The sequence below is a fragment of the Hyperolius riggenbachi genome, chromosome 6 (genome assembly GCF_040937935.1).
Source record: "Hyperolius riggenbachi isolate aHypRig1 chromosome 6, aHypRig1.pri, whole genome shotgun sequence".
Lineage (NCBI taxonomy): Eukaryota > Metazoa > Chordata > Amphibia > Anura > Hyperoliidae > Hyperolius > Hyperolius riggenbachi.
The window spans coordinates 219,025,832-219,053,107 of NC_090651.1; the positions used below are offsets into that span (position 1 = coordinate 219,025,832).

The 27,276-nt window shown below is 43.8% G+C and overlaps 1 protein-coding gene across 1 annotated transcript in view; it reads left to right on the top strand.

Annotated features, from left to right (window-relative positions):
• LOC137521317 (opioid-binding protein/cell adhesion molecule homolog) overlaps window positions 1-27,276 on the top strand; it is an 838,111-nt gene that overhangs the window by 807,786 nt on the left and 3,049 nt on the right. The window contains exons 5-7 of the mRNA XM_068240426.1: window positions 13,425-13,559; window positions 15,352-15,472; window positions 20,379-20,530. Coding sequence (XP_068096527.1) covers window positions 13,425-13,559; window positions 15,352-15,472; window positions 20,379-20,530 — 408 coding nt within the window. The remainder of the gene's footprint in view (window positions 1-13,424; window positions 13,560-15,351; window positions 15,473-20,378; window positions 20,531-27,276) is intronic.

Sequence of the window (27,276 nt, forward strand, 5' to 3'; positions counted from 1 at the left end):
CAAAAACTATAATGTCTTTTTAAAAAAAAAATTTGCATCTTATTCACAAGATTCAGTTTAATAAACCCTGAAGATTTGGTGTTTCTAGGACTTAAGGGGGCTTTGCTATTAACCGATAAAGTTGGCGGATTTTTACTGTAATGTAAAATGCAGAAAATGGGCAGATGCAGATTTTCTGCATTTTACATTACAGTAAAAATCTGCCGACTTTAGCAGTTAATAGCAAATCCCCCTTAAAGAGAACCCGAGGTGGGAATTACTTTTACTATTGGGGCACAGAGGCTGGTTGTGCGCACTAAGACCAGCCTCTGTTGCCCCATCGTGTGCCTCCATGTCCCCCCTGCTCGCCGCTATACCCCCCGCATTGCTGGAGACACGCAGCGTGTCGCCAGCTCAATGTTTACCTTGCGCTGTCAGTCAGCGCTGCTCCCCTGCCTCCTCCGCATCGGCGCACCCGCCCGTGTCCCTTCCCTCCCGCTGATAGGAGGGAAGTGACGCGGCGGGTGGCGCCGATGCGGAGGAGGCGGGGGAGCGGCGCTGACTGACAGCGCAAGGTAAACATTGAGCTGGCGACACAGCCAGCAATGCGGGGGGTATAGCGGCGAGCAGAGGGGACATGGAGGCACACGATGGGGCAACAGAGGCTGGTCTTAGTGCGCACAACCAGCCTCTGTGCCCCAATAGTAAAAGTAATTCCCACCTCGGGTTCTCTTTAAGTCCTAGAAACACCAAATTTCAGGGTTTATTAAACAGAATCTTCTGAACAAGATGCAAAAAAAGTTTTCAAAAAAACCTTATAGTTTTTGAGAAAATCGATGTTAAAGTTGGGCGGAATTTCCGCATTGGAATGCGGAAATTGGTAGCGGAATCGGTAATTGGTACATGATGGAATGCGGATTTACCGCGGAATCGGAAATTGGCATTCTGACCATCCCTAACTTGGACGCTTGGGATGGAGCATTGTCCTGCATGAAAATCATGTTTTTCTTGAAGGATGCAGACTTCTTCCTGTACCACTGCTTGAAGAAGGTGTCTTCCAGAAACTGGCAGTAGGACTGGGAGTTGAGCTTGACTCCATCCTCAACCCGAAAAGGCCCCACAAGCTCATCTTTGATGATACCAGCCCAAACCAGTACTCCACCTCCACCTTGCTGGCGTCTGACTGGAGCTCTCTGCCCTTTACCAATCCAGCCACGGGCCCATCCATCTGGCCCATCAAGACTCACTCTCATTTCATCAGTCCATAAAACCTTAGGAAAATCAGTCTTGAGATATTTCTTGGCCCAGTCTTGACGTTTCAGCTCGTGTGTCTTGTTCCGTGGTGGTCGTCTTTCAGCCTTTCTTACCTTGGTCATGTCTCTGAGTATTGCACACCTTGTGCTTTTGGGCACTCCAGTGATGTTGCAGCTCTGAAATATGGCCAAACTGGTGGCAAGTGGCATCTTGGCAGCTGCACGCTTGACTTTTCTCAGTTCATGGGCAGTTATTTTGCGCCTTGGTTTTTCCACACGCTTCTTGCGACCCTGTTGACTATTTTGAATGAAACGCTTGATTGTTCGATGATCACGCTTCAGAAGCTTTGCAATTTTAAGAGTGCTGCATCCCTCTGCAAGATATCTCACTATTTTTGACTTTTCTGAGCCTGTCAAGTTCTTTTTTTTTTACCCATTTTGCCAAAGGAAAGGAAGTTGCCTAATAATTATGCACACCTGATATAGGGTGTTGATGTCATTAGACCACACCCCTTCTCATTACAGAGATGCACATCACCTAATATGCTTAATTGGTAGTAGGCTTTCGAGCCTATACAGCTTGCAGTAAGACAACATGCATAAAGAGGATGATGTGGTCAAAATACTCATTTGCCTAATAATTCTGCACTCCCTGTATTTTGTCCAACCCCTATATATATATATATATATATATATATATATATATATATTTATATACATACATTTTCCTTCAGTTCAAGGTGAAAAGTACACACTCGCAACAACCCACCTTTATTTTACAAACCCATTCCATCACCATAAATTTTGACAGGAACATTATAATTTAAGTTTTTTAATAAACTGGAGAAATAGCCCAATGTAGTTTTTATCTACAGCAGCACTTTTTATTTTAAACTTATAATGGGTAAAATCTGAAAAGTAATGTATTTTTCCTGATTAGTACTGATTAGTACAGAAAATATATTGCAAAAAATAAGCAATTTTAATAATTACATGATTTTCACTCCAGTTCCTCTTTAAGGGGACTTTATATGTTGGCACTAAGGTGGCTAACACATTTGGGCGTTGTGTGTTGGAGGGGGCGGACATCATGCAAGCCTGGAATTAGCATGTGTGTATATATTATCAGAAGATGTATATATATATATATCAGTTCAGCATCTGGGTAGCAGTGGGTGGTTGCTTGAAGCAGTACAGCAGCATATCAGCCATGCATGAACTATCTGAGCAGGCAGCTGCCACCCCATAGATATTACGTATGCTGGTTTCCTACTGTGAAGTAACTGCACATTGTGTCAACCACTAACACATATTCCGTTACAAATGCTGCCTTTTGGTTGCGTTACATTGCTGCCAGATGATGCTAGTTGCCCAGAAGATTGAACTGCATGGCATTGGCAAGCATCTGTGTGAAAGTGCTCCCTCCTATCATTGGACTTTTAGTCTATAGCACAGATTAGAGTGTTTACAACATCTCCAATTCTCTTTCCATTGATTGTATACAGTTTATCGATTGTTAAGGCTCCCATTAACGGTAACATTTTTCCTTCAGATTACGGTAAATCTTTTGACACGATTTGAACAATTTTAACTAATCGGAAGGCAATTATCAATTGTTCCCACAAGCGGAATGATTAAGAAAGTTTTATATTCCGACTCGTTCATAAAAAACCCAGCTTTTAGATTGATAATTTTTCCTTTTCCAATTCACCAAAGAACCTTAATCACATCGATTTGTGCCTCAGTTTTCAATACATTTCGATCATAAAAAGTGCAGCAAAAGATCGAATCTGAAGAAAAAATTGTACCGTTAATGGGCACCTTAAGTCTGATTGGAAGGAAAGGGGTGGCAGAGGATCGATGGCAGCATGGTATTCCATTCCATGGAGCAGTCAGGGCCGGTTCTAGTCTTTTTGCATACTGAGGTAAACTTGCGAAGATGACCCCCGTAGTATTATTGCCCCCAGTATAGGTAGTTAGCAATGCCGTCCACTGTACAGACCAGAGGTTCAGGTGAGAAAATGGGGAATTGACCCCCCTCCCCACTGCTGTGCCCGCTGCCCCCCTTCCTGCCTGCTCCCCCCCACACACACACATACACACACTTATGCTGCCTGAGGAACCCGCCCCACTCTTCCTATTGGGCGGCCAGGGGCTGGGAGCAGTACAATGTTTGCAGTTGGAACCGATGCTTGATAGATTTCTGCCGAGACAGAACGTGCTGCGTAGGATAGAAATCGATCATCATCTGATCAAAGTCAAATTAAATAGGGATTAATCGACTTCACACATAAGGCCTTATTCACCTTGTTTATGGCCAGCTTTAGTTCCATGATTATGTGATCTGTGAAGAGCTGCAGTGGTTGCCTGCACGATAATAAAACTGAAATATAAATATAAAAATAGCTCACCTGTATGAGCCGCAATATCCTTTGTGGTGGTTAGTGGGATATTGCTGCCATCTTGTGGCAATTTTGTGTTAGTGCAGCTGCAATTAGTTTCCATTGTTGGAACGAGTTATTTTATTATTTATTTATAAAGATTACTGTGTAGATTACAAATTGCGTAGAAAATACAACTCTCTGATGGAAAATGAGACCCTTTTCTTATAGGATGAAGTGAATTTCACTATATTGGAGCTGGAAAAGAATTATTGTTACTTGTTGCTGAGTGCAGGAGATAATAGTGTGGGAGATCAGTCAATAGGCCTGAGTCATAACTAGCATGGTGGTCAACATGTTTTTAATTTAATTTGCCAAACAAGATTTCGGGTCCAGCCCATGTATCTCAATTATCATTAAAGTGATTTTAAACTTTCCTGGAGATGATGTTAGCTGGATACCAATTGAACTACATGTGCAATCATTATTAAAGTTGGGTTTGCCTGTGCAGTTATCTCAGGTATGCAGTGTTATTCTTGGTTTCTTTCCCCAGGGCTCAGCTAACCTTATCTTGCATTGATGCCTAACTGTAGCTCTCCCCCATCCATTGCACATATTAGACAAGACAAATAACATTTACATTGTGCTTTTATTCCGGCGGACAGTCTAATATGAGTCCACCACGGACTCAAAGTGCTTGAGTTGCAGCCATTAGGGTGTAGTGATATAGGGAGTCTAGCTTTGCTGAATAGGTGCTGGCTTACTGAACAGGAAGAGCCGGGATTGAAACACAGGAGGAGTCCTGTGTCAGAGGCAGAGCCCTTAAAATGTACCTGAGATGGGTGATTAAAAAGGAAATATACATACCTGGGGCTTCCTCTAGCACCCTCCAGCCTGATTGCTCCCACACCATCCTCTTTCCGTTCGCCCGCAACTGGCCCTGGAAATTTGTCCAGTCGGGGCCAGTCATTGCAGTCCAGCCCGGCGCGCTCCCCTGTCTTGCTTCCTTCGCCGTGCACCTGCGCAGTACACGTGAACTCTGCGGGAGTGCGCATGCACAGTTGGCCCCGGACCAGAGAACTTTCCGGGGGCCAATTGCAGATAAATAGAGAGGCAGAAGAAAACAGTGTGGGAGCGATCAGGCCTGAGGGGACTGGAGGAAGCCCCAGGTATGTATATTTTCTTCATAATCCCCCATCTCAGGTTCGCTTTAACCATAACACTATCCAGCCACATATCTGGTGCCTAACCATTGTTGGAGCTTAGTGTTCTTTACACTCAGATATATCCCAGTAAAGTTAGATCTCTTTACTGAAGGACAACATGCAGACATAGATCATAGAGAACCATCAGGAAGTGCAGCTTGTTTAGAACAGAGAAAATACAGCGTGAATACTGGAAAATGACAATCCCATTAAGATTACCATCACATCCTACACAGTGACATTTTGTGGGTGTTTTACTATACTGCAGATTAGGTAATAATCCTCTTGATACTCCAATAACCGTACCTGATGCCTAACCATAACTTCCCCTCTTACTTTTAATAAAACAAATAAGCATTTCATTGATAATTATTGAACTGTTGCTTCAATCATGAAGAACTAGGGGAAAATGGTGCCTATGACAAAATTTGCAGATGTGGCCAAGGTGCCATGGATAATATATACAATAGTATCAATAGCAGTGCCCCACACTTCTTCCATCCCCAATGCACCAATATATCCCCCCAGTGATGCCATGTACCCCTAAGTGACCATTATCGTTCTCTCCAACCCTCCCCCCCCCCCCCCCCCCCATGATTTATTGTGTATATGTGCAGTCATTCTTGGCACCCATTGAAGCAACCTTCCCAATGCTTTATTTTGCCACTATTACCCCCAGCTCTTCCATGAGTCCCCGTGTAGCCATTCCAACCCTCTCAATGCATCATTGGGGTCTGTATTACAACCTTCCTCATGATTCCTTGCACCTCTGTGTGGATATTACGTGCCAAAAAAAATGTATGTCCCGTGTGTGGCCCATTACTCTTCAAATCCCCTTCCCGCAATCCTCCCTTCCCCAGTCTTATGAAAATGCTCCTTCCTCCCCCTTTATGCAGTGTAGAGCTGGGAAGTGGCTGTCAAAGTACCTGTTCTCTCATGCTGGTTCCAGCTGCCCCACCTGTCACGCCATGTTTGGGGGTGAGAAGAAGTTTGCCCACTCTTGTGACTAACTACAAATGGTGTGTATATTTAACAAAATATCTTACATAGTTACTTGGGTTGAAAAAAGACACACGTCCATCGAGTTCAACCAAGTCACCAAGGTTGCTAAATACATTTTGAGAAGTAAACTATGTTTGTATGTTGTATGTGTGTCATGGGTGCAAGTTTTCTAGATTATATCTTTGGGTTCTAGCTTTTCCTTAGTATATTCTCTGCTCACACTTCCCTCTTAGTATAAGTGTGGTGTATACTCCTGTAGATATAGTCATCTTCATGGTGCATCCCAATCTGGTGCTTGCATGTGTTCTGGGATTTTTTCAGATTAAGCAGCATATAGCAAACATCAAATCAAATGTTCGCAAACTGGCAGGTCTCGGCAGGCTCCATAGACTTTAATGGCAGGCGAACAGGGCATCTCTACAGCCACAATTTTTTTAAAAAAATGAAAAAAGTGTACCAAAACCTGATAGTGACATGGCAGAGGAGGATCAACTGCGAAATAGTGACAAAAAAACAAACAAACCTATTTTGCACAAATGCTTTTAGGGTCTAAAAAGGTGCAATTTTTTTGCAGGCTTTTAGACCCTAAAACCTGGACAAAATAACACCGCAGAGAGATCTGCAGCAGCCCCAGCACTTACTCACCTCCCAGCGATCCAGCGCTGCAGTTTTCCATCTGTCCTCCAGGTGGCGATGTAACCCTATAGTGAGATCACCGTCTGTTGTCATGACGAGAAACATCGATCTCAACCGTGGAATGCAGAGACTCGGAGGACAGAAAGGAGAATGCACAGTTCTACCGGCGGCTGCCATGAGTAATGCTCGGGGTTACCGCTCCTGGCATGTTTTTTCCACCCCAAGCCTGATTTGTGATATCCGCCAAGGAGGTTAATTGTTATTTTTAAAATGTAATGGCCGCCAACTTTAGCGGTTAATAGCAAAGCCGCTGTACATGCTAGAAACATCAAATTTACAGGGTATGTTCCCGCTTTCCTTCTCGCCCACCACACCTATAGCGCCCACCCAAGCCATCACCCTGGAACACCCAAAGCACCCTGATATCACTTGTGTGGTTTGTCGGCTACAATACGTAGGTTGTACCACCAGATATGACTTTGGACTCCAGAGCATTGCAGGGCAGCCCTTGTTTACTAGTGATGTCTCTAATGTTTCTAAGCATTTTCTTAGAGCCCATGGGGGAATTTATTCTTCATTCAAGGCATAGAGAGGGGGATAGTCTGCAGCTGTCACAGTCACACCTCCGTCTAATCAGTGATGAAGGAATGGGATGAGTGGTGTGAGCATCACATATACTCCCAGATGTCACTGTGGGAAGCTGACTTGCTTCGATGATTCAGCAGGCTGACGGGGGTGATGACTCTTACTCAGTTGTAAGGAATGTGAAGTGTGGTTCTGGGTCACCGTGAGCTGTCTGGGTATTATTAAATTATAAGGAGGAATGAAGGGAGGGAAGGGCTTAAACCCTTTTAAAAAGCACCCAGTATTGCCTAAAGTACCGACAAATGTAGGGTTTTACTGAGTGGTTACCCACAGTGTAGTCTTTCAAACGATTGAGAAAAGCTAAAATTCAAGAAGATAAAACATATCCCATACAATGCATTATCAGTCGTAATTTGGAGCAGGTTGTGTGATTGCTAGAAAGTTAAAAAAGGGACAAAAATCCTGTAGTCTAACAACTTATATGTAAAAGATGTAAAACCAATGATTGTAGGAATATATATTTGTCAGGGCTGGATTTGTACTTTTTACCACCCAAGGCCACTATCACCAACCCTCCCCCCCCCCCCCCCCCGACAAACTGCAAACCCCCTACCACAGACACACTTTTATTGGGCTCAGTTATTAATGTATTTAAAGATGTCTATTAACGATGCAATTTTACCGAACGATAACCTTCCGATTAATTGGATTGGACAGTGTTGATGGTGCCAAGTAACTACAAATGACTGATTTTTCATTCCTTTTAGCAATCTGTTTTGTGGATCCATTACATCTAAAATGAACTAAATGGTTATAATTTTTATTCAATTTATGGGTAAAATTGATGATTTCCGCTCTGATAGTTTGAAGCTGGGTGGATGGCAGAGTTGCCCAGGTTTGCTTCACCTTCATCCTAAGTCCCAGACACTTGCCCATCTGCTGCAGTTCACGTTTGGCAGCTTGACTGCATGAGTGTGCCAGCCTTCAGCCTGCCCCTTGCTTCCTGGTACCCTAGGCCATGGCCTTTGTGGCCTTGTCTGAAATCCGGCCATGATATCTGTATTTGTCTGCTTGCTCCCTGCCTTGCTATAATTGAGAGTAACATACAGTTGTTCTTCATTGAGACTCCTCAGCCATGTGCCACACGTGAAAGAGGGCCGAGATGCCAACGCATACATTATTGGGCACCTCTAATTCTTCAATGCATTCCGATGTTGACTTGCATCTTGTCAGGAAGGATGCAGGTTACAAGCAACAAGGCAGCTTTAGCAACACCAGTGTAAGGAAAAGTGAAGCAAAACTGATGAAAAAGTGAAGCAGATACCAAAATAATAGATTCTGATTAGTTTCTCCATTTGTGCACATGTTTTAGACAAGTGTTTCTCAGATTTTCCTCATACTGATTATGCTAAGGCCTCGTTCACATCAGGGCCGTTTCTGTGCGCTTTTTACAGCGCACTGCCCTGTGCGATCAGCAAGGTATTTACTTTCCCATGTAACTAATGTAGCTGGTTCACATCTATGCGCTGCGCTGAGCAGCGTTACAGAAACGTAAGGTTGCCTGCATTTCTGTGCATTGAGCTGGAAAGTGCACATCAATGCAAGTGAATGGGTGCACTTTTTTAGCGCATAGAAGCGCGTACAAGCGCATAGAAGCGCATGCGTTTTTTACCCCTAATTGAAGAAAGAAATACATTTACATACAAAAACAAAGTTTTATTTACAACTGCTGCTGGTACAACAAGCAAAACGTGCTTTAAAGAAGCGCAGCGCAACGCACAGAAACGCACACTAAAGCACGCACAAGCGCATGCGTTTTTTACCACGCGCTTTCACACGTTTTTCAGCGCAGCAGATGTGAACGAGGCCTAAATCTGCCCCACAGTGCTTTCCTCAGTTGTCATCCATCATGAATCATAACATGATAACATATTAACTGAATACAACTGTATAAATAGCAGCTATGTGCATAACAGGTGAGCTTTCATTGGTCTAATCGCTGTTAAATATTGAGTAATTGCTATACGTTGATAAAGTTGCTGTGACAGATTTACCAGCAGGAGAATGTGGGGTGGGCTGCTATCTTCATTCATTGGATACATATCCTGCATCTGCAGATATTTTCCTGCTAGCTGTATTGTCCCTGGACTGATAATATCACATAATTAAGCGCATGATGATGTCATGATGTGGATGTTGCCGCTTTCTTTAGATTTCTCGTTACTGAGTATAGTTCATTGCTGAATAGGGGCCAAGAGATGATTGTAACAGCTTGGCTTCCTTGTGTCCCTTCCAGCTGGGAGACACATTTCCTGTAGAGAGTGAAAGGGAAATGCAGCATTTGCTATTAATACATCACTTACAACTGTCCCTTATTTGGAAGCAAATCCTGCTGTGTCCCCCTTTCCTCCTCTAATGTCCCTCTTTTTGGTCTAATGTACAGATCTGTATAACAAAATGCAATTACTCAATACAAATTGGCTATAGTGTGCTAGAAAGGATGATACAGTACAAGAAATGAACAGTGTGATTTAAAAAATAGAAATGTCTTTTTCTTTTAGGTACCCCTGAATGGAGGAAAAATACATGAAATAAAGCCCATGGAGTACTAGATTACCTCAACCTGAGAAGCCTGATGCTGCTTGTCTTTGGGGTCTCTCCGTTTCCCATCCCCATTTTCGACTGGCTGTCTCTGTCCAAGAGCCTCTCAGAATTTTCCCCTAGTAGTGACGAGCGATTCAGAACTGCAAGTGCACAGCAAAAGGAAGTGCTCCTCCTAGAGTGCTTTCTTCCACTGCACATGTTCAGTTCGCAACTTGCACATGGGCAGCTGAGAATTGCTTGTCGCCGCTCAGGGGAACTTCCAGAAGGCTGGGGACAGAGAGGACCGGGAATGGGAGGGGCCCTGAAGAAGAGCAGCATCAGTCTTCTCAGGATGAGATAATCTAGCCCTCCATGGGCTTAGGGCCTGTTTCCACTACACGCAGATTAGATGCAGAAAAACTGACTCCAATGAATGCCTGTGAGCCTGTTTCCACTAAACGTGATTTTTCTGATGCAGATTTTCCCATAAGCATTAATTGGGGTCAGTTTTTCTGCATTCATTCTGCATCCAATCTGTGTCTAGTGGAAACAGGCTCTTAATGCAATAGTTTTTCCCCGATTCTGGGGGTGCTATTTATGTTTGTAGTCTTCATATGTGAAGAAAGAGATGCTATTTCTAATTGCAGAAAGTTTGGAGGTATGCATTAATAACATGTAGATACAAAAAGCTGCCATAATTTGGGGTAAGAATGGACAGAAAGAGCTGTCACAGAAAGAGTGGAAAGCCTCCTAGGATCAGGGATGGTTTAGGTAAAATGGAACCCTGGGCGCCAATAAACATAGTGCCACTTAATTTTAAACATTGTACTGACAGCTAACTTGTGACATTCACTATCCATGATTTTGAGGACCCTAAGGCACTTGGGCCCTGGACAGTTGCTAAGTGTGGCACTGCTGAGCCATATAGCCTCGGAAATAGTTTGAAACGGTCCATGTAATGTAATCAATATTTGGAAGTTTCAGCACATATGTGATGATGATCCAGCAGGAAGATAAAGCTCATCCACCACCAGTCTCTGCTGCAAGCTGCATGCATGCAGTTCACTCATGAATGCATTCAGCTTTCTTTTAGTTTCTGGACAACCCTCTTTAATTGGCAAAGAAGTGAACAGCGCTACTTAAAAACAGATAAGTGCCTACCTGCAAGAGAGTGCAAGCCCCACTTGTGGGATAAAATACACACCTAGCATACACATAACCTGTGTACCACTGGAGGATGTTGGTTTCCTGTAACAGCTTGCATGCAACTTGTTAAGTACTCGTCCCTCCCACTGCAAAGAAGTCATCCTCATATGGGAGGGGACCTAACACTAACTAAATCCTAAACACTAACTAAATCTGATTGTAGGCCATTCGGAAGCGGCCTGCTGATGCGCTGATCCACCTTTTGCGCAATTTTCAATTTTCGATTTTACTTGGTAGCGCACCCAGGCTATGCATATGCATAGGTTAGGATTTAGTTAGTGTTAGGTCCCCTCCCATATGAGGATGACTTATTCGCAGTGGGAGGGACAAGTACATAACAAGTTGCATGCAAGCTGTTACAGGAAACCAACATCCTCCAGTGGTAGACAGGTTATGTGTATGCTAGGTGTGTATTTTATCCCACAAGTGGGGCTTGCACTCTCTTGCAGGTAGGCACTTATCTGTTTTTAAGTAGCGCTGTTCATTTCTTTGCCATGTACTAATTCAATTCATTTTTGGTCAGCTGCTCCCACTTAGCAGTCTTGCTTTTGGTGTATATGCAGAGCTTCTGTTTGGGTTCAAGGTGTATTTGCAGTTTCTGGGGGGGCTCAGCGCATTGTAGGCCATTCAGAAGCGGCCTGGTGATGCGCTGATCCACCTTTTGCGCAACCCTTTTTAATTGCATATGACAATGCTGGTCCACAAGAGTTTGTGAGCGGCTGCAGAAATCACAATTGCAGTCTGCGTCAGACAGTTGCAGTGGTTGATTGTGAGTTTAAGATCAAATGCAACTAAAAAGCAGGACAGAATCAACAATATTCATCTAATGTATATCTTCTCTGCGTACATCCCAAACGTTTCTGGTTGCTGACGCTTTATAGTAACAAGACCATTTTATAGCAGCATATAGTTGCTGAATTATCGTTGATGCCACCATGCCACCCCGCAGTTTGCACCTACAGTTTTCTGTTGTTGGAAACTTGGAACTGGCACTTTATAGTCACATGATTATACTGGAGCGAGTGAGGAGACTGATCCATCATGGCTTCCTTATCTGCATTATTCAATGTAATCACATGACTATATATATATATATATATATATATATATATATATATATATATATATATATATATATATATATATATATATATATATATATATATACACATATATATATACAGAAAGGTACGTTTGCACAATCTTTATGGCTGCTTTCTTTTATTCTCATTATGCTTATCGTTTTGAATGCTGAATTGGTGCAATGTGACTATGACTGTCCTGCAGAAGGATAACAGTGTGGAAAGATATACCTGCCTCCCCTACATTTTTGGTTTGGTAACATGTATGTCAGGTATTGTGCTATTATTAATTAGATTGGCTCTCATGTACATACACATACAGTCATTCCAGTAAACACTGTAGAGGAGGTAACCTGGGGTACTGAGCAATAATCACTGTGGCATCTCTTAGAAAATGGTGTCAGTCACTCGTCCCTTAAGTCTTTTTTCTGGATGGTACCAGCTGATTTACTGAATTCAATTTAGGATTTTAAAGTCAGTGCCATGAACAGTACATGAACAGATCAGCTGTCTGAAACAATCAGATTTTGGCACATCAATCATTTAGGTCAGATTTGTGTAAAATGTTCTGCTGAATTCAGAATCGATTTATAAACTAGCCGATTTGGACGGCTTCAGGGGTTGGAAAAATCCAACTGCATTTGTTCCAAAACAATTCTTTTATACTAAATGGAACAGTACAAAAGTATGACTGAATCAGATGATTTTCATTGGATTAACATGAAAGTGTGATTGAAATCAAACTTCTATTTGAAGTAGAATTCAGCTTTGATTTTTTTTCTTATTGGTCCACAGTGTAAGATCCACAGCACACCGTCAATGCCAAAGATTGTTTCTTAATTATGTAAAACAGTGGACCCCAAACTACGGCCTGTGGGCTGAATACGGCCCCCTGGGACTTTTTCACTGGCGTCCAAACACAAAATGTATAACTTATAGATGTGGCCCACTGCACCTTTAAATATCGGCGGACCGCATATAGAATAGCAGTGGTGGCCCCACCCATCCACATACTGTAGAAGCCAGTGAGCAGTCATTTGCTGGCTTCCAATGCAATTCTGTATCAGGTGACACTACTGTCCAACTGGATGGCAGGTTGTTACCTGGGTATGCTTCACTGTCTGGTGCACAAAGACTTTCTAACTGAATGGCTGCTGGAAGTTCTCCTCCAGGCATGATTGGGGGGAATCGATACCTAGATTCAATGTAATGGTTTTCAACATCATTTTATGAATGTTCCGGCCCCCCAGCAGTCTGAAGTATGTTGACCCGGCCCTTGACTGAAAAAGTTTGGGGACCCCTGATGTAAAAATACAAAACATCAGTGACAAAAAGGCTTCTTGTAAAGAGTCAAGAGGCATGTAAAGAGCAGATGTTCTTCTACAATCCTGTTTCTTACAACAGCCTGTTCATGGTCACGTTTATGCGGCTCTGACATATTGCATGCAAGATGTTTAGTTATGTAAATGGAGTGTACATAGCATTTTGCTCTTCTTTTTCTGTCTCTCTCAGCTCATAGGTTTGTGAGTGACGACGAATATCTGGAAATAACAGCAATCTCCAGGGAACAGTCTGGACAGTATGAATGCAGTGCTGCCAATGAGGTGTCTACACCAGCTGTTCGCAGAGTCATGGTCACTGTCAACTGTAAGTGGCTTTATCTTCACTTTGAAAATGCTAGGAAATGCTTTGTATAGCTATATATTAGCAAAATGAAGTTCAGGACAGGTTGCATTAGGCCCATAAGTGGGGATGAGCTATGCGAATCTGAATGATGTTTGAGGGATAAGGATGGAATGGGGAGTTTGCCGTTACAATAGTGGTATGCTACATCTATTTTGGAGATTTACAATGGTGGCAAAATGTGGCACAAAGCAATAGTATGAAGCAATGGTGTGCCTGTAAACATGGCAAACACAGAGGAGCAGATACATAATGAGTGCCATGGCAAACAAATCTGGGGGTGCCATTACTGTTATCCATTTATTGGCACCATGCATTGGTTTTATGTTGCTCCACCAGGGGGTGCCATGTTGTTTTTCCACCATTCCCTTTAAGGCAGGGAACACACTTGACTTTCAGTTTTCCGCGCGCGTTTTTCTGCATACTTTTTCTGCACACCAAGTGTGTTTCCATGCAGGAAAACGCGCGTGTTTTTTTACAGCAGCTGATGTAATTGATAGAGAAAACTGCCAAAATGTGCAGAATCATGATGCAGAATGTCAGTTTTTTTTCTGCGCGCGAACAACACAGTAAGTGTGCACTAGCCCATTGATTAACATGAGTTCTCAGTTTTTCTGTGCAGAAAACGCGTACGAAAACAATCAAGTGTGTTCCCTGCCTAAAGCATTTATTTATGCCCCACCCATCCACCATATTTAAAGCCAAGGCACTGTTCCTGCAATGCCATAGCAGGCTTCCAGGATTTCTGCATTGCATAGGTTGTAATGGATAACTTTCCTCAAGGGTGCTTCACATCAATGGCAAAACATATGTGAGCAGCAATTGTGAAGTCATGGCATAATGTTTACATAGTGTGTTTATATTCCACAATTCTTATTAATAAAATGTTCACCTAGGTAATATGTTCGCCAAGCATTTAGATCTGGATTGCTCCTATTTCCTGAATACAGAGTCCAGTTTGTGCAATGAAGTTATATATTCTTAGCAACCGCTCAGCAGTCTATTCAGTCTTTCACTGCTTCCACACCATTGTCTTGAACAGTCTCCTCTTCCCACAAAGGAATTCCTTTAGCTTTTATTCATAATGTGCTGTTCTTTATACCTCACAAAACAAACCCGGACATTATGGCATAACTCTGCCACTTAGCCAGGCTTTTATATACTCCTCCACATTGCTGGGAGCATGATATTCGAGTGTGGGAGGAAGAGACTGTAGGTTACACGTAAAATGGGTGTCTGATAAGTTCAGACTTTTGAGCCACACTGTATCTCAGTCAAGATGACGGAAAGCTATATGAGTAATCATGATCTCCCTTGTGACACAGAACTCGTCCTAGGCGGGGGGATATACTGAACTTCAGTATATCCCCCCGCCTAGGACGAGTTCTGTGTCACAAGGGAGATCATGATTACTCATATAGCTGTCCGTCATCTTGACTGAGATACAGTGTGGCTCAAAAGTCTGAACTTGATGGACAAATTAATTTTTTTCAAGCCAGATAACTGTGTACATATGAGATACGTCACCAGCTTGCCGTTGGGGAACTGAATCCTTTGCAGAGCTGAGGTGGGACACATGCTTTTGGAGTACAGGTAGCTGAGATGTGACAACAACACGCTTTTGGGGTGTCATTGAGTCACTACGAAGCTGAAATATCACTGATAGTCACACAGGCTTGAACAAAGGAGTAAAAGCAGGACCTGCAACATGTCATTGTGTAATTTATTAACCGGCTTTTCTCTGTCTAATGTATAGACCCTCCATACATTTCTGATGCAAGAAATACAGGAGCTTCTGTTGGACAGAAGGGGACCCTGCGCTGCTCTGCTTTGGCCGTTCCACTGGCAGAATTCCAGTGGTATAGGGAGGACACCAGGTGGGCACCTATTAACCCTTTCTGCACTGCACATCCAAGTACTCTATAGGTCTAGATATGATTTTGGATAGGGATTTGCATTATTTGCAGGAATCTAGTGTCTTTAAATCTTGTATTGGGTTCCTATAAACAGAACATGTTTGAGCTCCTCAAATGCTTTGATTATGGTAATTGTGAGTGTGTTGGAAATCACCCTCGGATTTCCAACAAGTCACTTATGTGATAAATCATAGTAAAAACACAACATTGGGTTGATTTACTTCAAAGCTAAGTACACAGGGAACTTGTGAAAAAGGTTGCCCTCCACCCCATGTAATACCCCCCACCCCCCAGAATAGGTTGTCTGGAGGGGGTAGCGAGCAGGAAGGGGGTATTGGGCACAGTGGCGTACAGTACAGTGGGCGGCATTGCAGGAAGTTACGAGAGTGGAACGCGGAAGAGGTGAGTCATCCCCACCCACTGCTGACAATATACGCTCGCTGCTGCATTTAATAGCCGGAAGGGAAGCACAGATCGGGGGACTTAGGTGAGGGAGGGAGAAGGGGGAGCCAGACACCCCTCCCCACCACTGTGCCCAATACCCCCTTCCTGCTCTGTACCTCCTTCAGCTCGGCATGCTGCCCTCCCCCCCCCCCCCCCCCCGGAACATGCCGCCTGAAGAACCCGCCTAACCCCACCTTATGGGCAGACCGGCCCTGTAGGTACACACTATCAATGTATGTCACCCAGAAGGGATCGGTGCTCAGAAAACATTTTGTGGCCAAGTCGTACACAAACGTGTTGCTAGCATGCAGGCTAGCAACGAGTTTGTTGATGGGGAGGGACGCACTAAGGAATGGCTTCCCATTGGTGGGGTGAGTGTTGAGAAACAATGTGCTTGTCAATGTTGGAGGTCCCTAAAGATCCTGCCATTGTTCACACACTAGATGTATGTTCGCTTCTCAGTCTTTATCAGCTGACTCGGCAGAGCTTGCATAGCTTAAGACTAGTGGAAAGAAAATTACTGCAGTTACCAAGACCTACCAACCAGAATCTTATTTCCTATAACAGCTGAAATCTTGATACTGCAGATAGCAATACTACTTTTGTTCCAGTTTCTTTGCTTTGCATTTGACAAGCCTTGGGTCACTGTTGATTCGGATTGTTGGTGAAAGACTTTCAGTATTTTAATAGCCCTGCTTCTGGCCATATTGGTACATCAAGGAAGACTTCCTTGGGTAATGTTCTTTGACTGATCCTGCCCTTCCTCCCAGGGTTGTCCCAAATACAACAATTATGTCCAGCCATAATTATTAGTTTGATGTTCTGTGAATCAGCTTAATGTAAAATACTGAAGGGCTTTGATAACTAATGTCCTCCATTTCCATTATCTTTAGAGGTTTTTATATCTATATTATGTCTGTTTTCCTGCAGGCCTGATTGCATGTAATTTGTGAGCGCAAGGGGTTACTATTGATATTTGCTTGATTTGACAACTCCCTCCTAGCACCTGCCTTTGTCTATTTAGGGTCTCTGCAGCAGGGCCTGTTCTAGTAACAGTGGGGGCCCAGGTAAAATAAGTCCAGGTGCCCCCCTAACAGACCTCTCCATCCTAAAGCGGCATTGGGGCCCTTTGTTCCTGCCTTATTCTCCTCCTGAGCCAGTTGTTTGGCCCCCCAAGTCACCCCCAACTTAACTGTGCTCCCTGGGGCCCCCTGCAATGTTTGGCAGAGTAGCAACTCACCTGTCCCAGCTGTCGGGCTTTCCATGTCAGTCTATGGAACTGTACTCTCCGTGTACATCCACCGCTGGCTGCATCTTCTCTGTGACATGTTATTATATAATTCTCCAATGGTTTAGCACCATATACAATAAACTAGATAAAGATGGAGACATCAGACTAGGAGAGGGACTTAGGAGTACTCATTGATTACAAGTTAAATATTGTATTCAATGCCAGGCAGCTGCAGCTAAAGCAAATAAAATGTTGGGATACATTAAAAGGGGAAGAAAATGAGATGTTAGCATAATACTGCCCCTGTTTAGCTCTCTATTAAGGCTGCATCTGGAGTATGGAATTCAGTTCTTGTCAGTGCAATACAGGAGGGACATGGCAGTTTTAGAGCTGGTGTACAAGCAACAAATTAATTACAGGGCTGGAAGGGAGGTTCTTGAGTGTGCCATTGGGGACCGGGTGTTGGGGAGAGCATCTTTACTTACCTACAGGATGCTGCTGCTTTGGTCCCTGGCCCATATGGGATGTTTCTCCACCCTGTCGGCCGTAGCAACCTCAGTTTGTAACTTCCCGGCAAAGTTGTGCACGCATGGCTGGCGCAATGAATGCCGAGAGATGTAGTCAATGGATGTGAATCTGTACAGAAATGTGCTCCCAATCATGGACCTCATCTCCTGGCATGCATTGCGGCAGGCATGCACATGCAACAGTGCCGGTCATATGGAGAAGCATTCCATATAAGCCAAGGACCAGAGGAGCAGCACCCCCAAGGTAAGTATTGATGCTCCACCAAACTCCTGCCCCCCAATGGCTCACTTAAAAACCTCCCTCATGGGAAGGTTCATTTAAAAACTATTTCTGTGGTGCTCAGTTGACTTTAGTAAAACCATCCTCTCCTACAGTTATCCATAGACATTTCCTTCAGTATTTTGCATTAAGCTGATTCACCTAACATCAAAGTTTTCTCCTATGAACTGGTCCCTACTCCTGAAAGCAAGTTCATCCCTCTGCACAAAGGGATTATGTACACACAATCAGATGAAATAAAGATAGAGGGCAGTGGCCCTGACCTATTAATTCAAAAGCCATGGAAGAAGTGGTGAGGGTCAAGGGGTATAACATAGTCGTTGCACAGCAAGTGTTTGGACAGTAATGTGTCTCCATTTTGTATTGGATTTCTGTCTAACCACAATGAAAGCTTTACTGTGCCATTTCTGTAACTGGAGGGCTTTTTTTACACTTTATAAATAGAGTGCTTTGCATTTTATTTTGGTTTGGTTTTGGCATCTTTATTCTTGATCAGTGCCAAGTGCAGCGCAGATGTTTCCAGGATTGATTTGTGTTGCTGCAGCTGACGGGAATTGTGCGTGTGTCTATATAGTATGTATAATGTATGTATGATGGGATGGCACCCTGCTGAAGCCTGCTGGGGGTTATCATATACCAGCTATACTAATATAGATTTATAACACGCAAACATATCCAGCACAGCATGTGACAAGATGCACATGCTGCACAGACATGCTCATAATTACTCATTAACCCTTGCCTACACCTTGTTGTGTGCTACTACATAGAATATAACATAAAAGTGATACATTTAAGAATGTAAATCAGAGTGAAAAAATATTTTTCAATTGGCAAACATTGAATAAATAACTTGTAAAGCAATGCTGTAAACAAAATATTCATGAAGTAATATTCAGAAGCATACAAGCATACCATTAGCCCTCCCGCCGCACATGTGCACGCCATCCAATCAGCAAAGCGCCAATTACAGCAGGGCAGGACAGGAGGGTGTGTGTCCAGGGCAAATGGTTGAACATACGTACAGTGGACAGCTTGGAAATTATTATAGATACTGATTGGGATAATTTATGTATAATTTTTCAAATATGCATTTATACAAATATGTAGACATAAAACAATGTAAAACTTAAAAAAATTGTATAGTGTTTTTTCTCCTGTCTGCTTGAGAGGCAGCCACTAAGCATGCACTCAGTAGGCAGTAGCAGTGTTAGGGAGTCTTGCCCAAGGACTTAATGAATAGGCATTGCCTTACTGAATAGGAAGAGCCAAGATTTGAATCCTGGTCTCCTATGTTAGAGGTGGTGCTCTAGTAAGGAGCTTAGTGCAACAACCAGATTTTCCCTAAAACCCTTCATTATGGAACCTTTTAAGCTAATAGGGAGGGTAAATGAGATGCAAATAATTCCAAGTTGACACAAGATTGTGGAAATTCTTAATGCAAATGTATGCAACTTAAGAATGGACCAATCCAATTCCATCTTGGCAGGAATTAATCTATAATTGGTATAATCCTTCACGCTTATCCCTGTGTTTTGGGGGGGGGGGGGGGGGCTTTGCACATCTTTTCTTATTTGCAATTCAGCGGTTTGCAATTTTTCACATCTGATTCCTCATTTATGCTAACATTTTTGATGCAGATTTCTGCATTCTGATTTTTCCATGGTTATCAATGAATTTATTTTACATGAATTTCTATACGCATTTTCACATTTGGAATGCGTCTTGCAACATGTAAGCCATTTTTTTCTGCATAAAATTCAGATGCAAAAATTTGCATTAAACCGCATAAGTGCGATGAGATTGACCTGCATTAGATGCACGCAGTGGTGTAGTTAGAGATCATAGGGCCCCATAGCAAAACTTTCATGGGGCCCTCAGATGTAGGCACTCTTTAGCAATGCCACCTGCCACATGGTAAGGATATGAGTTCATTGGGCAATTTACATTCTCATTGCAGTTAACACTGTACATAGTTAATGGGCACTGAGAAAGTCAGAAGGTGGCCCCCTCTGCTCCAGGGCCCCATAGCAGCTGCTATGGCTATTGCTCACCCCTGGATGCGTGGCAAACATAAAACGTTTGCATACAAAATCATGTGTGAAGGGGGCCTAACGCGCAAATATTTGCATCTCATTAACCATCCCTATAAGCTAACCATTAACAGCTCTCATTATTACATCTTCTCTCGTTATTACATTTCTTCTCTTCAAGCATGATATGATGGTTCAGTGGTGTGTAACGTCAGTGCCTGTTTTGCTAGTGTAAGCACATCCATACAGTCTCCTGGGACAGACAAACTGACAAGTGACTTTTATTAAAATAGATTTTCTGCCAAAATAGATCAGACTGTCAGTGACAATTTTTATTTCTTGTATTCCACAGGTTAGATAACGGCCTAGGCGGAGTAAGGATTGAGAATAAGGATCACATGTCTATCCTGACCTTCTTCAATGTATCTGAAAGGGATTATGGGAATTATACCTGCGTAGCATCCAATAAGCTGGGAAACAGCAATGCAAGCGTTATCTTATATGGTATGTTTTCATCTGCTTGTAAGCATATGCCAGTCATTCGTTCTGAACAGCAAGAACCCTTCTGTAGCGCCTGCAGTCTTAGTTTTCACCCATATTGTGCTAGGAAAACGACAGCAAGGATTGTTGGCTGCTGTATGCTGCTCAGACTTTATTTGTCTAGCTTTTATTGTAGTTGTATTTCAGGCAGAAAGCAATGCTGTAAAGCAGCAAACATGTACTGTAAGTGCCAGGGAGCAGAATATTGATAAATGCTTACCTGTGCCATTCTACCACCTACACATGCAGGGATACGACAAATACTCGCCTGCCACCACCCAGAGGACATGGAATGTCTTTTACCAGCACATGTTGTAAAAACTATTATCTTAAGTTACATATGCACTAGGTTTTCATCACCTGAAATGATTGATTGTGATTGTTTCAAAATCTAGTGTATGTACAGATCTCCCCTGACATCAGTGGCTTCCCACTGAGGATTGGTGGCAGCACGGTGGCGTAGTGGTTAGCACTCTCGCCTTGCAGCGCTGGGTCCCCGGTTCGGATCCCAGCCAGGGCACCATCTGCAAGGAGTTTGTATGTTCTCCCCACGTCTGCGTGGGTTTCCTCCGGGTACTCCGGTTTCCTCCCACATCCCAAAAACATACAGATAAGTTAATTGGCTCATCCCTAAATTGGCCCTAGACTACAGTATATACATTACATAATACAAACATAGACATATGATAATAGTAGGGATTAGATTGTGAGCTCCTTTGAGGGACAGTTAGTGACAAGACAATATATATATACTGTACAGCGCTGCGTAATATGTCGGCGCTATATAAATACTAAATAATAATAATAATAATAATAATTATCAGTGATAGATGGGACAAATATAAACAGAAAACAAATAACTATAGTTGTGGTGCTAGCACACCAGGATGCATTAGAGAAAGCAGCTAGGAGACTTGTAGGGCAACTCCCCACTCCTATGAGATGAGAATAAATAAACAAAACAGAATATACTCCTGTGCTAGTATAAAATCGGAAATCTGCTTTAATTACATATAAAACACACAATGGTGTAAATTAAATGCTGCATTCACATCCACAGACAACACTTGACCACTGCAGACCTCACCATAAGTACAATCAAACATACACACACAATGCCAACTTGTCAAAAAACTAGATTGTCCACGTATTCTAAAAAAATGTGTACACCAATAAAAATGACTATGCAAAATTCAGAATAAAACACCTGCCCTCAGGCAATAAAGATCAAGATTGCTGCAAAAAGTGTGCAATGCTAAGCTGATGATGTCTTCCAAATATGATGTATTAATTGCTTAACATCCATCTCAAGCAAGCTTAATGCAAAAATGTTGCAAAGTTCCGTTTAATGCACAAATATGCAGTGTTCCGCTGATGTTATCTCCACAATAGTAATGCTGGATACACACGTTGCGTTTCCGCGTCGATGCGGCGTTCGATTCGCGTCGATTCGATTATTTCCAACATGTCCGATTCGCAGGTCGATGGATCGTTAGGTCGATTTGCCATACTTTACATGGCATTCGACCTAAAAATAATCGAAATGCGCTCGGAAATGCTCGGAAATAATCAAATCGACGCAAATCGAACGCCGCATTGAACGCGGAAACGCAACGTGTGTATCCAGCATGAGGCAATTGTCCCAATGCATAAAACACTTAGGGCCCGTTTCCACTAGGAGCGGCTACATAGCCGCATCACACCGCGGGTGTCCTGAAACACATGCACGGCAATGGAAGAGTTTCCACTGCGTGCATGTTGTATGGAGCGGAGCAATCCGAGAATCTGCAGCATGCAGCAGATTCTCAAACGGCCGCATCCGCCCGCAGCCGTGTCCCATCTCTTCCATTGGCTTCCGCATCGAGTAGTGATCACTAACAAACTGTCCCCCATCCCCTTCTTGCACCTCTGACACTGTGGAAATCCTTGGCAGGTTTTGGTGCTTGGGGGGTCCCATGTAAAACTTGCACTGGGGCCCATAGCTCCTTAGCTACGCCACTGTTGAAGTCCATGTGGGTATTGTCAGATCTGACAAGATTAGCTGCATGCTTGTTTCTGGTGTGATTCAGACACTGCTGCAGCCAAATAGACTAGCAGGGCTGCCAGGCAACTGGTATTGTTTGAAAGGAAATATGGCAGCCTCTTCTCATTCTTCTCACTTCAGTTGTCCTTTAAAGGGTTTCCAAAAAAACAGAGAAATGGACCGGCACTAGATGACAGATGGCTCAGGGGGTATAGGTATACAAGCTGTGCCTCCAGATAAGCAATTACCAGTAGGAACAAAAAAGGAGAGGAGATCCGGGTACCAGCTCTGCAGTAGAAACACCTTTTATTGCATCCCCAGCATCCCCATACACACAGTGAAAGAAAGCCTGACAGCCGTTTCGCGGGCTTCAATAGCCTCTGAAGAAGAGGGCCTTTGAAGCCCGTGAAACGGCTGTCAGGCTTTCTTTCACTGTGTGTATGGGGATGCTGGGGATGCAATAAAAGGTGTTTCTACTGCAGAGCTGGTGCCCGGATCTCCTCTCCTTTTTTGTTCCTACGTACTTTAAAGGGTACCTTAAGTGAAGGAGCAGAGTTGACATTTACTTACCTGGCTGGTGCTTCTTGAAACTCCCCACAGTCTATCAGGTCCCTCTATGTCAGTGTTCCCCAACCCTGTCTTCAAGGCCCACCAACTGTGCATATTTTGTGGATATCCACAGAGGTAGTTGATCAGCTCTGCTAAAACACTAATTACCTCACCTGTGAATGTTTGTGGTTTCCTGCAAAACATGTACTGTTGGGGGGGCCTTGAGGAGAGGGTTGGGGAACTCTGCTCTATGTCCTCCTGTCCTGCTCCGTTTGTTAGCAACTGGCTGAGTCCAAACTGCAATTTGACTTAAAGTGATACTTAAAGGAATACTATAAAAGTTTACTTTTTTTTCTCAATACCTTAAATAGGCAGAATGGAGTTTCTTTTTTTTTTTACAATAAATTTTTATTGAATTTAAAGCAATAACAGTAACAAACATTCAGGTATAAATTGCATCATGGTTCAATGTACATGACATGTATAAACAGAATGTAAAGGTATTTGAGAACACATAGATCAAGGATATAGGTCACGAGATCATAATCTACTGTTTTCTACGTCTATGAACCTATACCATACTCTATCTTCGTGGGTATACATATAAAAAAAATTCTGATCAATATAGATGTGAGACATCAATCTATCATTTAGAAAAGTGTCATCATTTTGTTACCACCACACGGTATATAATGCACAAAGTAACATGTTTAAGAAACCCATAAACCAAAAACCAATATAGGGTCTAACAATGCAGAGGTGTGAAAGTAACAGCAGCTCTTAACCTTACCTGCTATTTTCTCATGGTAAGGGGAGCTGTTGTGGACAGTTTGTCTCATCAGAGGGATAGGGGAAGGGAAGGAGAGTTTGGGGGAGAGCACCAGGGGAAAGTATTATATCCATTACGTAGAATAGGGAGGTACCACTAACAATCTGTGTTGGTAGGGTATACTTCATTTCTCATTATACTAATGGAGAACTAGTATTAGAGGTGGAGACTTCAACAAGAGAATTTACTATTTCTTTCCAATTAATAGATTGGACGGAGGATATAGTAGGGGGTTGGGATTTAATCGGAGACTGTGTTCCATAGTTAGGTTACATTGCGTGGTCTGAATTATGGAAGGCAGGGAAGGAATATGTTCAGATGCCCATTCTCCTAAAATAGCTTGTCTTGTGGAGCATAACAGGTGCGCCACTGGCATTTGGAAATTAATAGGAAATGTTTTAAGGCCTATAAGAAACAGGGCTAGTTCTGGACTTCCTGTTATCGGTGAGCCTGTTATTGTCGTAATTATTTGGAAAATAGCTTGCAGAATGGAGTTTCTGATGACTATACTAGTCTTGATGAGTCTTGATGACTAGTCATAGTAAAAGGAAAACAAAAACATCCTTTCCCTTATGAGATCTCCGGAGAGCTAGGGTGTCGGGGGAGGTGACAGAATGCGAGCGGGAAGCTATACGCTCTCTCATTTAAGGTTTCCTGTAAGCCAAAAGTAAAATTTGAAGGATAATGGGGACTGAGGAGAACGAGGAGAGGAACGGACAATGCACAGAAGTATGTGGATCTAGCATGAACATACCTCTGTTCTTACCTTAGGTACTGTATTTTTGGACCACACAAGTCACTCCGGACGATAAGACACACCTAGGTTTAGAAACTTTAGAGGACAAAATCCAAGGGAAAAAATATTTGATAAACCTGGTGCATCCATGGCGCAGGAGCATCTTGTGGATCTTCTACCCTCAATCCCTTCCCCCTGTACCTCCTCTGTCCTTCTGTCCCAACTGTGTCTCCTCTGTCCTTCTGTCCCTCCAGTGTCTCCTCTGTTCCTCTGTGTCCTCCTTTTCCCCATGTCATCCTGTTTCCTTGTCTGTCCCCGTGTCTTTTCTGTCCCACTGTGTCCTTCTTTGCCCTCCATGTCATCCTCTGCCACCATATTTCCTCTGCCCCCGCCTGTGCTTCCTCTACTCTGTTTTTCTCTGCCCCCCCCCCCCCCCCACCCCAGCTTCTCCTATGCTCCCCAGCGTTTCCTCTAACCCCTGCTTTTCTGCCCCCATGTGCTCTCCCCTGCCCCCATTTCCTCTGCCCATGTTTGTTTTCTCTCCCCCTCCCCTTGTGTTTCTTCTGCCCCCCTCCTGCATCGCCTGGCCATGTCCTTCTTCCCCCGTGTCTCTTATATCCCCTTCCTTATTCCTGTCTGTTCCCCCCTTTTCTGTCCCCCTGAATGGTGTCAGATATTCACCAATCAGCTGAAAAGGATTTCAGGACGAGCTGCAGAGTCAGGCATTATCTCCTCCACCAGGACTTGCTTCACCGTGAGCTAGTCCTGATACTGAACAATCAGCTGAAGAGGAGTCCCACAACGAGCTGCAGATACAGGCACTCGTCTCCTACACAGGACTTGCTTCAGCGTGAGCCCGCGCAGCTGCAGCATGCCCATCCAATCACTTCCGCCTGCTATTCTGACAGGACCAGAAGGCTCCATCATTGAGCCAATCACTGGCTTAATGGCAGAGCCTTGGTCCTGCATCTGGGACCATTGGTTCCCATCAGAATAGCAGGCTGCAGTGATTGGATAAGCATGCTGCCACTCCCCCATCTGATTGGCCACGTCACGCTGGCTCACACTGAAGCAAATCCTGTGGAGGAGATAAGTGCCTGTATCTGCAGCTCGTTGTGGGATTCCTCTTCAGCTGATTGGCAGGGCCGGATTTGTGGAAAGTCAGACTAGGCCAAGGCCTAGGGCGGAAGTAGCAGCTGGGGCGCCTGCTATGTAACCTAGCTAGTACTGTTACTGCCTGCTTACTCCCTTCTTTCACCCCGCTTGTCTGCCTATGTGTGAGATCGAAACTTCCCCTTTCTCCGCTGCCGCTATTAGACCTGCAGCAATCAGCGTGGCCCCCAGTGATGAGTCAGGCGAGTGGTGACCAATCACAGCACTGTATACTTCATACTAACTTTATGTGAAGTATGCAGCGCCCTCATTGGTCACCACTCGCCTGACTCATCACTGGGGGCCACGCTGATTGCTGCAGGTCTGATAGAGGAAAGCCTGGGCAGCGGAGAAAGTGGAAGTTTGGATCTCAATAAAAGGCGGACAAGTGAAGGTGAAAGCAGGGAGTAAGCGGGCAGTAACAGCAGAGCTACTACACCAAGATGCGGAGAGAAGGAAGTGGACAGCCACCAGCGAGCGGGGCAGCAGACCGAGGGAAGCTGCTATCATACAGGGGATCAGGTGAGTCATGGCTCAGCCCTCCAGATGACATATGTGCCTGTATATATTCAGCATTTTCAGTGCATGTACACACAATTAGGGAATACTGGTGCTGTCTCTGTGAGTGCCCGCCCCCTTTTCCACAGCGCCAGATTCAGACTGTAGCTAGCTGCATGACAGTCTATTATGTAGTGGGCTGTGCAGAAGCTCCAACCACCCTCTCACTCCCAGGCTCGCATCTCTGGTTCTCAGCAACAGCTGCAGTTTGCCTTTTCCTCTCCGAAGCACACGCTAATACAGGGGCAAGTGACATCCTGCAGACACCAGCCGTATGCCAGGTAAACGGCCCCCTCTTCCTCCCCTCTCGCTTCCACTTGTCATTTCTCGCTGACCAGCTTTGATCTCTGCTGCTGTTATCTCTGCTCCCACCAGCAGCATCCCTCCTTTTTGTCTTGTAACCCTTCCACTGCTGGTCTTAAACTGATTACTCACCTAACTACGTAGAAAGATGGATCACAAAGACGTCAACAAGCGTTCTCCGATTGATCTTCCTGCCGGCTGGTACATGCGACGATGGCACACAAACGCAAACAAGAGTTCAATAGATCTTTCTACTTTGCGCAGGAGTTGTTGAAGTTTAAAGATCTGATCCTCCGTTTAAGACATTGTCACTGCGCATCTCAAATGTTGTTTATGTAATCGTGCTCCTGCACCCATGTCGTGATACCGAAACGATCACTTATCACTAAAAAAAAATCACCAGATGTCGGAAAAATTGTGTATTGGATACGGGCCTTTAGCTTTCTACACTGTCACACAGGTCAGGGCATCCTAATCATCCTGTAGCCATGGCTACTTAAAGGGACTCAGAGCTCAGTAAAAGGCAAAAATGTATACATACCTGGGGCTTCCTCCAGCCC